At 31.6% G+C, this 14,407-nt stretch overlaps 2 protein-coding genes across 4 annotated transcripts; one reads left to right on the forward strand and one right to left on the reverse strand.

Moving 5' to 3' along the window:
- The first annotated feature begins 5,430 nt into the window (after positions 1-5,430).
- On the forward strand, positions 5,431-6,754 carry LOC145000467 (uncharacterized). Its single transcript, XM_078959700.1, has 2 exons — positions 5,431-5,938; positions 6,443-6,754. The coding sequence occupies exons 1-2, from the start codon at positions 5,494-5,496 to the stop codon at positions 6,682-6,684; spliced, it is 687 nt and encodes a 228-aa protein (XP_078815826.1). The 5' UTR covers positions 5,431-5,493; the 3' UTR covers positions 6,685-6,754.
- Positions 6,614-12,443, reverse strand: LOC145000465 (putative triglyceride lipase). 3 transcript variants are annotated; one of them, XM_078959697.1, is made up of 18 exons: positions 11,928-12,443; positions 11,758-11,816; positions 11,547-11,628; positions 11,351-11,418; positions 11,151-11,220; positions 10,888-10,969; positions 10,600-10,664; positions 9,391-10,323; positions 9,244-9,306; positions 9,031-9,077; positions 7,997-8,042; positions 7,847-7,926; positions 7,626-7,757; positions 7,450-7,531; positions 7,254-7,379; positions 7,096-7,176; positions 6,902-7,027; positions 6,614-6,808 (listed from the first exon to the last, which is right to left on the reverse strand). In XM_078959697.1, exons 1-18 carry the CDS (start codon positions 12,234-12,236, stop codon positions 6,737-6,739), a joined length of 2,523 nt encoding a protein of 840 aa, XP_078815823.1. In that variant the 5' UTR covers positions 12,237-12,443; the 3' UTR covers positions 6,614-6,736. The 3 variants fall into 3 exon arrangements, with proteins under 3 accessions (XP_078815823.1, XP_078815824.1, XP_078815825.1); XM_078959698.1 differs by having other exon boundaries at positions 11,351-11,431; positions 11,928-12,007; XM_078959699.1 differs by lacking the exons at positions 11,547-11,628; positions 11,758-11,816; positions 11,928-12,443 and having other exon boundaries at positions 11,309-11,405.
- Positions 12,444-14,407: the final 1,964 nt, after the last annotated feature.

A 14,407-nucleotide genomic window follows, 5' to 3' on the forward strand; every position in this document is an offset into this window, starting at 1 on the left:
CCCAACAAGTGAAATCATTTCATCGAAAATAAAACTAAAAGAAAAGTAAAACTAACTAAAAACAAATAACGAATAATCAAATAAACTAAATTAATTAAAAGCCGTTCCCCAACAACGGCGCCAAAAACTTGATGTGCATCAAAGTACCCACTAATTTTAATATTTATAACCTAACAAACTTAAACTAACTATGCACTTATAGGCAGTGTACCTAGTCAGATTACAGTATAGCATAGGTAAGTCGGGTGTCGATCATAGGGAACGGTGTTATTATTTAATTTAAAATATTTGATTGTAGGTTACAAGACACACAAAAGGAATAAAGAAATGGTTATTAAATCTCAAACGAACAATTAATTAACAAATCTCGATAAACCAACAGGAAAACAAATCTCTTCAGGTACTTTGGTTTAGATAAATTACACCTAACAAGCATAGACAATTGCATACACAAATTTATTTATTCATGTTCACCGATTCCTAAAATGATTAGATTCGCATTCACTATTACTAATCCTTTAGAAAACAAGTCAATTCAAATAGTGATCAGTTGATTAAACTAACATGTTTCCTAGTGTTCAGTTCGTATCAAGCAAGACTTGTAATAATAGTTAATCAAATTGGTCGTTCAATTAACCTCCTATTGATGATCATCAAACAAGGATCACACGTTAACTTATTTATTTCCAAGTTAATCCTAGGTTCACGTTCACTATTCTTAGACTTATAATCTTGATGGTCATCAAAGTTATAAGACACAAGCAATCAAGCAGATGTTCATACAACTTAATTTACTTGACAATTAACAGCAAATAATTATCATTAACACATAAGGATCTTTTAACAAGCTTGGCAAGATAAATTAAACATAAACAAACAATTCAATATAGAAATTAGTCCAATAATCAAGGTTTCATTCAATCATAAACACAAAGTAAAACTTTTTTACACCCAAATCAGAAACTAAATACATAATAGTAACACAGTGGAATGCTAAACATGGTCACGTTAACAACCCACATGATTACCAACACGTATCTGCTCTCCAATCCTTCCGATCTCCGCCCCCGTTAGCTTAACGGCCTTCTGCCCGCCTTCTAGACCCTCAAAACGGCTTAACAGAAGTTAATTATCGACTAAATTAGGTTAGAAGTCAAATCCCCCTTTCTGGTTAGCTAATAATCGCTTTTTATAACCCTTGGAACCGACTTACGTACGTTGGGCGTAAGTCGGATTACGCTGGGCGTACATAGAAACTTGTCGCAAAGAGGTTATCCGGATGCAAGCCGTTACGCTGGGCGTACATATAGATTACGCTGGGCGTAACCTTTGTTTTGCCATTACGCTAAGCGTTCTAGTCAATTACGCTAGGCGTAATCGGCTCCTCCAGTATTTTTTTCTTTCTTTTAGCCTCTAAGCCCTAATTCTGCTCCAGTCTTTTCGTTTGTGCTCTATCAACAACTAATAGTTGCAAATCATAATTCAAAGCATTATAAGTACTTTTTAGTTCTAAAGAGAATAATAAAGGCTAAAATATTAAGATATAATACATAAAAGTATATATAAAAATACACATATCAGAAACCAATACCGGCTAGGTCAAAGTCATCTCGGCGATCGGCTTCGAGTTCAAAATCAAGTGCCGAGGCACCCATCCGATCCAACAAGATATGGGTTAAACCCAACTACAAATGGGTTCCGAAAGCTCAATCTCCCAAATCAACTAATGACTCTAATATTTCTACATCCGCTGTTTGTGATAAACAGGACATGTCGTGGGAGAATGTATCTTGCGTAGATGACAAAGGTCGACCCAGTTTCAAAATGGACTGGGATCCAAAGACCAACTGATCCCGCTCTATTTTAGAGCAGCTATGGAGGCATATCATCAAACTTCAGTTTGTTGGTAGTGGCTGTTCCAAGCACAGATAAGGAAGATCTCTCAACTGTACAACATTCAGACCTTTATTTGAGAGTGTGTGTCCTTTTGCGGGAAATGAGGAAAGGAAGAGATCACAAATGGGGTTAGTGCTTAATGACATGAAGAATTTTCGGATCTATTCTGAGATTATGCGTGACGTTCTCAGACCTTCTGGATGGAAATTCAATTGGTGAATTACAGTTTGCGTTTTGCTCTCTATACTCCTGAGTTTATCTTAAACTAATTCTTTTCAAAGACAATTTTTTCATTTTCTTATAGTTTTTCGTTAGTAGATATTATTTGGGAAGTGATATCAAGCAAGTGATAACGGGCAGTCTAAAACCAATGTAAGGGACTGAATCTGAATTGTCTAGACTCTGTGCTCAATGTGCTGGTAGGAAACATAGGGTTTTCTTGTCAGTCTTTCAAACTTGTTCACTTGTCAAAGAAGTTTCTTACTTTAAACTAAATGTTATGCACTCACCAGCTTTATAGCTAATACTCACTTTCAAAATACTTGTATTCCCAGGAATATATTAAGACATGTATCCAACCGGAGTTCGTGAAGACGGAGCAATAGTTTCTCGTCTTATATTTCGACACTATTATGCTATAACAACATGTAATGTTTTGAACTCGATGTAAACACTTTTACATATATATTAAAGAATGTTGTTGCTTTGATTAACATTATTCAATTGTTGTGATACTACATATGACATCCTCCACCTCGAATGTTTCCACTGTTCCGGTTTTGGGGTGTGAAAGACACTATTTCCAACATTTGTAATAGGCACCAATTGAACTCCAAATAGAAGGATTTACAGGCAAAAGTAAACAAGTTCAATTGCATCTACATAAACAAATGCAACATGCGTACAAGCAGGAGATCAAACTTCGATGTGTTAAAGGTGACACAATGACATCCCCAATTTTTGCTTTCAAAACAATGTTATCTTTGTTTACGGAAAATCCTAGTATATTAAAACATTTTACAGAAGTTGTCCCATTTTATTAAAATATCTTGAGTACAGATGTTGTTTCAAAATATATAACCTTAAGGATGTCATATTCAATACACAACATAAGTTACAATGTAAAGACCTAACAATCCTTAATACTATTGTAGGTTGTCTCTTAATCACTCGACATCCTAATCAAGTTCGAACAACTTTAGTCATGCTGCCTGTGATGCATATAGTTTGAGTGAGTTGGTTTAGGGAAAAAAAACTAGTGAGACACATAGGGTTTCCAATCCTACAATATTTAATGATAATAAATCATACGTATTAACCCTGAAAAATCAATTGTTACCAAATAAGATAGATATATAATCCAAAAAAGATATTTATAAAACACTACACCCTTACATACCTAGCCCAATCGATTCTCACAAATCATAGTCCACGATCACCTGATGAGTCATTTAGAACAATGGTATGACTACACAATTAGAGGGTTCCTTGGATGGTGTAAGTCATAAAGCCAACCCAATCCATCAGAGTTTTTGATAAATTTGTTATCATATTTCATATAGGTTTGTGGGGTATAAGTCCACACTAGCAACATAATTCACAAGATTAATATGTTATCCAATTTCATATAGATTTGTAGGGTATAAGTCCATACTAGGAACATAATTCACAAGATTGTCTAGAATGATCAAATGTTGTTATCTTACTCTGATAGATGACCAAACACCAAACACACATTTTGGTTGGTAGATGGTATTTCTCAAACCTATCGTTCCTTGAACTATATTAACTAATAAAGTGAACTTAAGTAAGCCCACACACAAATGGTTAAACACGATATTTGGTTTTTAATATGAAAATATGAGGATGAGAATACCTTATTTACAAAGAGTCTGTACCCTTGTTTCTTATATATTTGATTAGCTCTAATAAATGAAGGTTTTTTTTTTTCCATATGTCATACTTTCATTTAAATTGTCAAATGTTATTTTGTGGTTATTTTAAATTAATTTTTTTTCTACATGTTATTTCATGAGTTTTTTTTTAATAAATTTCACATAATACTTTAATATAATAATTATAATAAATATAGTAATAAATAAATATCAATTTTATTAATAGACTTCCCTTTTAATTTTAAAATTCTCAAAATTAAAGATTATTAATTTCTTTTTTATTTAATTTTAAAAGATAAAAATATTTCCATCATAATAATTTATTATTTTTCTTATTTTCTTATAAATTCAACATTCTCAAATGTTTTAACCATTATATTTAAACTTTTTTTAAATTAACTAATGCAATACATGGGTGTTACAATTAGTTAACTATATATTAAAAGATAATGTCAAGTCTCCATTGATAATTTGTACATTCACTTTGGAAAATGATATTTTTCATCCATGTCACTTTGACCTTCTTCCATTTTATCATCAACAATTTGTATTTGTCTACTTTACAAAATTATATTTTTCATCTTAAAATTATATTTTAATGTGACTTTAAACCCTTCAGTTTTGAACTTTGTAAAATGTCACTTTGGCCCTCTCTCCATTTTATAATTTTTTGTGTTTATCCCCTTTAGTATACATAATATGATTTTCCTTAATAGCTTTCATTCACTAACTTAAAAAAGACTAATTATTTACGTTCTTATTTTTATGTATGTGTCGGTATAAATTCAAAGTACTCAATGTTTCGATGTAAATTTAGAACTTTCGTCCGTTTTTTTTAACCTACTTGTTTTTTATGTAAATTCGAGTTTGTCTATGGTTTAACGTATTTTTTTTTTATGTTTTTCGTGTTTATTTTTAGTTACCTCTAGAAAAGAAACTATATTTTCGTTTATTTTCAACATGTAGCAAACTTTTTCCTACTTTTTAAATCCATAACTGTTGCCACAATGTGTGGCGGATAAAATCCTGGTTTTATATTAATTACGTCATAAGAAAAATAATAGGTACCATATATAATTATTAAATATATTAAATTCGGTATGGTGGTTATTTTTGACTTTTGAAAAATATAAACCCGCAACGCACCAAAAAACTATGGTTGTTGGAGATTTAAAAACCACACGGTTAGTTTCTGTCTCCATTTCAATTAATTTGGTTTTTTCGATTATTTTTAATTACGTTTTGGTTTTTGCTCACCCCTAGTACAATCTGCAACGCATAAAACAATTTCGAACTTTCCTTTCACAGTGCGAATTGTGGTTTTGTCTCTACACTACATAATTAACACCCTTATCAATAACAATATTGTTTATGTCAAATTACTATTTGCTATTTCATCTCAAAATAGGTACACGTTCTTTTTGGTAAATATTCCCCCATTACGTAAATAATTGTTTAAATTAGGAACTTGTAATAGTCGAGAACGCTCCAGTTTCAAACCCAAATTCATGAAAAGAATTTGTGGAGTCACGAGCACAAGTGAGTACCTCATTAACTACATGTTGGAAGCCGCTCCTACTCTTGGAGGAGCCTATACACAAAATTTATGTCATTCTTTCTTATTTTGCATTTAAACACCCTTTCTCACTACAAATAGGAAAGCTCCACTCTACAAACTTGGAAGCAACTAGAGGGGTTAAACATGGGTGGCGTGCAAACTAAAGGGGGGCATCATGCGAATAATGGTTGTGAGGTAAGAATCTTGAGAGAGAAAACAAAGCTTCTGCAACAAAAGCTGGAAGAGGTGATATCACTGAGAGGGACCGAAAATGAAGTTTACGAACAAGAAATGATGGTTCATGCGCTGAAAGAGTCTGAATGGAAGCAAGAGAGGAAATGGCTGCAAAGGGAAGTGAAGAGGTTGAAGAAGGTGATGGAAGAGAAAGAAGAAAAACACAGAAGAAGAGAGACGTCGATGATGGAGAAAAAGAGTGAGAAAATGGCGTTGCAGGAATTGCAGACGGATATGGTGTTGGAGCAGATGAAGGAGGAGAGAGAGCGACGGGATGAAGCGGTTGAGAAGTGGAAACGATTGTATTTAGCAATCAAGATTGAGCTTGATAATCTCATCAACACAACCCATCAAGGTAATTAATACATTAAAGATACACTTCGGAATTGAAATTGAAACTCCCGTTCACTACTGTTGATTATTTATGCAATATACCCGCGTAAAGGAGTCGTTCTTTCAAGAATAAGGAGCAAAATCCACTTTTAGCGTCTACAATTTTTTTTAATGCTATTTCATTTCGAAATCGAAAAAAATAATGAAAGATCTTGTTATCTGTTATGAGAAATTTTCACCTTCAACTTCTTCAATAGTATTTTTAAAATTACAAATTTTAAAAGCTTTTCCAATCATTGTTTTTGTCTTTTAGTTAAGTTTAAATAATGTGATAGTATAATTCAAAATTTTGGTGGGTTTCATAAATATATATTGACGAAAAAGCTCTACTACGGAGATCCGAGATCGGAGATGTAATTTTTTTTTTTTTTTAATTATTCTTGAGATGTCAGGGAATAAAAAATGAAAAACTCCATCGACCATTTGTGCAGAATGATCGATCATGTGATGCTAATAAAACTTGCAGGAAAAACATCATGGAGAGAAGATGACGATTATCTGATCCACGAGCTACAAAAAGAGCTGAGAGCTAAAGAAGAGACTATTGAACTTTTACAAGCACACATAGCTTCCATAGAGCAAGAAGAATCAAGAAGGGAACGTGAGTTGGACATATTGAGACAAAGCTTGCGTATCATGAACCACAGGAAGAAGCCAAAACATATCTCCAAAGAAATTTACAACACTAAAATCAAACTCAAAGTTTGATAAAATCATGTACAAGCATTTTTAGTTTTCCATCATAACAATCTTTCGTTTACTATACTTCTTTGACTGATGAACTACCCCCATCAACAGATTTTGTATTTGTTCGATAATTCAATCTGACATTCTGAAAAGGAAAAAACAAAAAAACGTAAAATATAAGATTTTTTTTTTTAATAAATATGGAGTGATATCTAAGTCTAGACTACAATTACAATACCTCAAGCAGAGAAACATAATAAAAATCTTCCATATGCTGCATAAGGGCAGTCCCGTCTCTTATTGAACGAAAAATGTTTATTTCCGTGTTCAATATTTTTTCAATCAGTTCCTTTTCGCCTTTCATCTGTGAAAAAAATATTCACAGCAATTAATCTTAAAATTTGGCATATAACTAATTGCAAAGAGACTTACAAATTCAGTGACAAGAACATCAGGGGTGGATTCCCCAATAACATCACCTTCATAACCATCTCCCAAAAGCTCCATGCTTTCCTACAAATAGTTGAAATAATCAAGCTTTATACTAACTCTAACATATTCTGTTTTCCTGAAATTACAAGGAAAAATACCAAGGCATTTTCTACATCTCCAGTTGCTAGATATATAGGTTGAGCTACATGGCAATAACCCATCAAACGAGGTACAGAAGGAATAATATCTCTGTGATTCACAACTCTCCAGCTGTCTTTAACTTTCTACAATGCAAACAACAAAAATCAAAAACTTAACACCAAACATCTTTTGATGCACTGAAAGGGAGATTACCTCGTTATAAATTTGAGCAAACTTTTTGTTACCAACTCTTGGAGATCCAAAGTTATACATAGTTACATAAACAGCCCCTCGCCTAGTGAATCAAAAGAGACAAAACAAAATGTCACACTCAAACGGATGAATAAAAGACAATGATGATTCACCAAATGTTTATAAAAAAAACTGACTTTGCTAATTGACTGGAGGATAGTTCGAGAGCAAGCAAAGTTGCTAATGCACCACCTAAACTATGACCAGTTACATAAACATGCCATTTGGACACCTCATCACCACCATCATCTTCATCTTCATCTTCATCCCTGTTTTTGTAATTAATTAATATCAAGCACATCACGCAAATATATATAATAATAATAATAATAATAATTAAAAATAGCATTCTGCTTACTGGTAGCCAATAGCTGTTTTGATAAGAGAGAGAATTCTTGTTCTGACCGAGTCGTAGGCACTTAAAAATCCAGAGTGAACCTGAAAATTATCTTATAAGAGATATATGGAATCATAAGAAAAATAATAATACTAATAAATATATATATACCTGAACTTCTTCCTTAAAGTCACCACCTATTCTCTCTGGATTTAGCCTACAAAAGTTAGACAAGTGTCACATTCTCATAGTCATAGTAGTCCCATATGTTTGACCTATTTTGTGTTTGGGGTATTCTAGTCATCTCCTAGTTCTAAGTCCAGTAGTATAAATAGGAGGTTTTTAAGTCATTTACAGAAGAAAATTCAGATGTTTTAAGTGTTAATTTATCATATGATAATTAGACCTTCTAATTTGTAATCGAAAAGAAAAAGTCAAAATCTTTATCACCTCCATTGTACATTCACTATTTTATTGATTTATCCACTTAACTATATCTGCAGTGACTAAATCATTATACTTTTTTGAGTGAATTAACAAATGGTCCCTATACTTTTTGATTTTTGTGTCTATAGTACAAAAATGAAACATTTTCTATTATTGGCCGTTATTTCAAGGTTTCATAACGATTATAGTCCTTATTTCAAGATCCCGGAGGTTAAAACTTAAAACCAACATGAAACTTGAAAAAAAACACCAACTTTGAAAAAGGTTCTCGGTTTTGGACTAAACACGGTAAAAATCAGAAAGCACAGGGACCATTTTTGTAATTTACTCTACTTTTTTGACAGTTCAAAAAAACCAATTTTCTCAGTAACCCGGTTTTGATGCCAGGGAAAAATTACAAAAAAAGCATTAACTTGGCACCTATACTATTTTTTTTAATCGATTTAGCCACTAAACTATTGTTTTTTGTCGATGTAGCCAATGAACTATTATTTTAATTAAAATATATATATATATATATATATATATATATATATATATATATATATATATATATATATATATCTCAGCAGCTAAAGTAAACCGATAAAATGGTGAAAGTATTTGCATTCTTCTTTTTGCATTTTTTCCAAACCAGTTAGCAACAGAAAAATGTTTTTTCTCTAATGGACAATAAAGTATAATATTCAATCACTACAGAAAAAAAGAATATAGGTGATGAAAATACAAAAAATAAATCATACAAAAAAGACAATTACCCTGCAGGAACCATCATTAAATCAGTTCGCAAATCCTTCCATCTAACCTGGATTAGCATTTAGCCAACGAATCAAAAAATAAATAAATAAATAAACCATTTTATATATATATATATATATATATATATATATATATATATATATATATATATATATATATATATATATATATATATATATATATTTCACTAGCATTGACATCAGTTGACTTACTTGCTCTGTTCCCCTGAAGGCAACAACTAATCTTTTTCGCGCAGAATCACGCCAAATTGCCACCTACAAAGTCAACTCACTTGATGACACAAATAAATAATACATTCACTGTTGAAAAAAAAATTAAATAATAATAATAAGATTGACCTGTGTATCTGTGACAGGATTATCCAAGAAACATATCTTCTCAAACTCTGATTTTATAAAACTTGAGTGACCTAACGAAGTGGCCAACATTGCCCAAGCCTCCATTGCACTCTCAGCTGTTGAAAACAAAGCTCTCATTTCCTCAGCTTTTTTTTCATCCAAAACCAGTTTATCAGAATCCTCCTCTTTGGAATCATCCTTTGTTAACTCAGTAACTGTAGCATTCAGAACCATTAAAGCTCCCAAGATGGAATCAGTTTGTTTTAATAACTCTTGTGTCGCCTTCTTTATATCAGGAAATGCCAACTGAATAGCTGTAATAGCTGAACCATTATTATTATTATTATTATTATTATTATTATTAATCTTTTCATCATCATTAACAGAATCTTGACTACTGCTTGGAGTTGCAAGCCCAGCTTCTATATAACCTGCTTCTGCAACACTCTGTGACTCAAGTCCAATTTTGCTTAAAAAATCAAACCCTTCCCACTTAATCTTTTCAGGAGCTGGAAGACCAAGTTGCTTAACTACATTCTCACTAATCGTATCACCAAAAGTCTTCCAAAAATCTTTGTCAGATTGTGAGGCGTTTTTGTCAGAATTCATTACATCTTTTTGGTTGCTTTCAGATTCTACAGAATTCACCAATTGGTTTTGGTTGCTTTCAGATTCTACAGAATCTATGTCTGTAGATATGGTGGAATCTTGTGCATTAGAAACATTGGTATTATCCCTTTGGATGTATGCATCATTTATAGACTTTAATTGACCAAAAGCATATTCAACGAATTGGCTTGCTTGTACAGGTTCTGAGCCAATAACTTTTCTCAAAGTAGATTCAAAACCGTTGTTTCGAAGAAATTCTGCTACAAATGGTATCCTTAACCAATTCTTTTCTTCCTCAATTGTCTCAAAGCTCTTATATTTAACCTGAACCACATTCAAATCCCTAAGATTTACATATTTTTTTCAAAAGTGTCCTTGTTACACTTTCAAGTAGCCTAGTCCTTTCATCCATGGCTTAAGTAGAGTTAGTTAGTAAGGGCGATGAGGTCTTTTTACAGTTATATTCAAACTACAAATAGCATGAATCCTAAGTCCACATTTATAACTCAAGGGTATTCATTAGAAAGATATTAATAAAGTTTTCTAACTTATGGATTTTCCATGAGCAATTGTTACAACATCAATTTCAAAGAAACTTACCTCTAGTTGTACCTTTCCACCACCTCCCATTCCCTCCAATTCAACTACCACCTCATGTGAATTTCCTGGTAAACATGGTTCATAAGATAGCATCTGGACATTAATACATTTATAAACTGCAGTTATCCTTCAAATGTTACAGTATAACATCAAGGGTATTGGAATAATATACTGTGCTAACTTCATAATGCCACTGAGATTTTATTTTGAGTTTGTTTGAGATGCAAAGAAGCTAAAGACTTATTAAAGCATCCGAAAGATGAAGAAAAGAGAAAGAAGAAAGCTCACCATCACATATGGACTCCAAGCTGACAATGGAATTGCCCATACGTTTATGAGGGGCAACAAGATTAGCATCCCAAGCTGCAACCTGAAGTTAAATTGGTATATCACATAAATTTTGAGGATCCAAAATGAGTTCTATATGGTTTGATGACACAACAAAATCTCTAATGCAAGTATTAACAGAACTAACAAAGATGATACCATCTTAAACTTGAATAAGACATAAAGTGGATACTAAAATTATCCACTTAAAATGCATTGATAACCTGAAGGTTGATGGTTGGTGGATGCTTGATGAATAATGTGAGGTCTTCATTCCAAGTTGGTTCCCTTGTCCTAACAAAACACACAAAAAAAAGCTTTTAAAGAAAAGATTAATTCAATACTTAAGTTTAAGTTTATTTGTTACTAGAGTAGAAAGTACATTGATTTGTCTTTCATCACAGAAAAAGGAGAATAAGCTCACCCCCATTTAACATTGCTCTTCACAACCTGACTATCCAATTGCAAAACCACATAAGGATCACTTGTTCCCTGAAAGCAGAAACTGGGCAACACATGAGAACACTTAAAACATGGATTTTCTGATCCCTAAAAAGTGACCAAAGATGTAAATGTATAGACATTTCATCTAAAGGAAAGATATGCAGAAGAGAGGTTACCCATGGATCCATGGCAGGAAAATCATAACCCTTCTTAAGCTTTATAAACACCTGTCCATCATAAATCTCACGAAGAAATGACCTGACAAAAGAAGTTAGGGCTCCAGTTAAATTAAAGCAACTCCCAAAAATTTGTTTTTTCTCTCAATTCAACAAGAAAAATGAAATGAAATCCATTTATATATAAGGGAAAAAACAGATGATAGCATACTCTGAAAGAATCACAGTCTGACAACCAGCTGCATCCACCTCGCTCTTTCCAATATTTTCCTGATAAACAAGAAAGAGATACAACACTTGGTATAAACTGCAAGTGAAAATACACGAATCCCTAAATGATTGGATAAAGATTGATTTGTGGCAAAAGGTCGAACAACTTACTGTAGGAGTTGTATAAGCTTCAAACGCAAACCCAGCGAGAATGACTGCACGATTGATATCAAATGGAGGCCGTTCAATCTCTTCACGCAACAAAACGGTTTCCATATCGGTGTTTGATTTGGTGGCGTAAACAAGCGAGCATAATCCATCTCGACTTCTAGTATTCGGAATTGAAAGCCTGAGCTTCAGAGAAAAGGGGGAGATGACATTAGGGTTTCGAATGAAGGGAAATCTTGGTAGATTGAAATTGGCAGTGGAGCAATAGAGACAGTGAAATTGTGTTTTGTAAGATTGAACATTGGTAGCCATGGATAAGAACAAAGAAACGACGTGAGTGTGTGAGTGTGTGCTCAGGAAGAACTGTATAAAGTGTTAAGAAGAAGAATGAGAAGTCTAGATGTCTCCACAACGGCGGTTATCGTAACGTTAAAACATTGGCGCCAAGTGACTTAACGGTCAATTACTAAATTAGAGACGCTTCATTCTTCAACGTTATGGAAATCCGAAAACACACGTTTGTTTGTAATGTATGTGGAATGGTCGAGGTCGACGATATTCACAATCATGATACCAACCAAGACAACCAAAATTCCCTGAAACAAAAACTGTAATAAGTTTTAGCTAAATATGTTTATTTTATTTTTTTCTATAAATCATTATTTCCAATTAAATAGTGATATGTATATATTTAATGATCCACTCTAATAATAAATGAATTTTTTTTTCTACATGTCACACTCTTATTCAGTTTGTCAAATGTTTTTCTGTGGTTATTTAAATTAATTTATTTTTCACATATCATTTTATGAGTTTTTTTATTTTAATAAATTCTATATAATAATAATTATAATAAATGTAGTAATAAATTAATATGAATTTCATGGATTTAAATTCTCATTTCAAAATAATCAAATTAAAACTCTTTAATTTATTTATTTAAATTTAAAAGATAAAAAATCAATTTTAATAATTCATTATTTTTCTTGTTTTCTTATAAATTTAAAGTTCTTAAAGATTTAGACTTTTATATTTAATTTTTTTTAATTACCCATGTAATACACATGTTTTACACCTAGTATTTTAATATATTAATATGACTCATGTAATCATTTAATTGGATAAAAAAAATTTATAAAAACAAAAATAGAATGATATTTAATTTCACTTTTATTTATAAAAGAAAATTAAAATTCAAAAAATTTCTATATTTTGAACCAGCATAAAACTTACCTAAAAGGATCCTAGTCTTACATCCTTCATTCCTATAACATGATTTGGTTAAAGCGAAAACAAATATTTTTGTGTCTATGCATGGACACATATATTTTTTAACTCTGTGTTTTTTTAAATGTCTAACTTATAAATGTAATCTTACAATGATACGATAGTCTGCATATCGTAGTGTTCTTTATAAAAATAACTTTAGAGTTTGGATTGTTCCATTCGTAAAGCATTTTTAAAAGATGAACATGTGATTTATTGTATATAGTTAAGCTTGATGAAAGACTTCATTTGATTGTAATATGTTTAATCATTATGATCCTCGAAGCATCCATTGTTGAATGGTTAAAGCATTCAACTTATAATTGGCAAATTAGAAAGTTCAATTACTCCAGTTGTCTGTAGTAGGACTTACCAATATTTATAATGGAATTAGTTTTGTACCAACTTCATCATCATAGATAAAATATTGATGTGGTATATTAATATCATACTATACGAATGGTAAGAATTAGGAGTCTTATTGAAATTAAAACGCATAAGGAATCTAATTGATTTAAAGATTGACTCGAGTATCTAGTATTTAAAGTATTCAATTATTATGTGTGTATGTGTGTATGTGTGGGGGTGGGGGGAGGAGGGATGGGATCAATATACCTATAACATTGAATCAAGATCAAGTAGGACAAAATTAAAGCAATTGGTCGAAAGCTTCTTCGGATTCACGGTAAATGCGATAAATAACTATTGAGTTTGGGAAAGAAGAATGTGACCAATTATGTAATAAACAATGTATTATATGATCATAAGACTTCAACCTGATTATATAATATTCCATATAACTTAGTAGCTTTTTTTAATATAACTAAGGAAACGTATAAAGTACAATGTTATACTTAAAGATTTTTCGAGATGCAATACCTTACTAAAGATGATATGGGTTCTAGTTTTGGAAATCGAGGAACCTGTAACATCCATATTTTTGGACTAGAATTTTTAGCCATTTTAGTAGAAATAAAATTTTGAAAAAATAAAATGAAAAATAAATAAATATGATTAAGTGATTTAAATCATAAAATAAACCAAACATTTGAGGAACTAAAGGTTTCTAGGTTACTTGAAAGTTAATTATGAAATAAAACTAAAATTTAAGATATAAAGGGTAAAACTGTCGATTTGGTAAAATTTAATTACTTATGACTAAAAGTTTTAGGAAATAAATGGAGAGAGACTATGAATAGGAATATATATTGTTAGTT

The sequence above is a fragment of the Lactuca saligna genome, chromosome 6, assembly GCF_052625555.1.
Source record: "Lactuca saligna cultivar CGN05327 chromosome 6, ASM5262555v1, whole genome shotgun sequence".
NCBI classification, from domain to species: domain Eukaryota; kingdom Viridiplantae; phylum Streptophyta; class Magnoliopsida; order Asterales; family Asteraceae; genus Lactuca; species Lactuca saligna.

Bases quoted from the DNA above. Each gene is read 5' to 3' on its own strand.
- LOC145000467 (XM_078959700.1), top strand. From the start codon at position 5,494: ATGGGTGGCGTGCAAACTAAAGGGGGGCATCATGCGAATAATGGTTGT. The intron at 5,939-6,442 runs GTAATTAATACA...TAAAACTTGCAG, and splicing joins CATCAACACAACCCATCAAG to GAAAAACATCATGGAGAGAA.
- LOC145000465 (XM_078959697.1), bottom strand. From the start codon at position 12,236: ATGGCTACCAATGTTCAATCTTACAAAACACAATTTCACTGTCTCTAT. The intron at 11,817-11,927 runs GTAAGTTGTTCG...CTTGTTTATCAG, and splicing joins AAGCTTATACAACTCCTACA to GAAAATATTGGAAAGAGCGA. The intron at 11,629-11,757 runs GTATGCTATCAT...TTCTTTTGTCAG, and splicing joins CAGACTGTGATTCTTTCAGA to GTCATTTCTTCGTGAGATTT.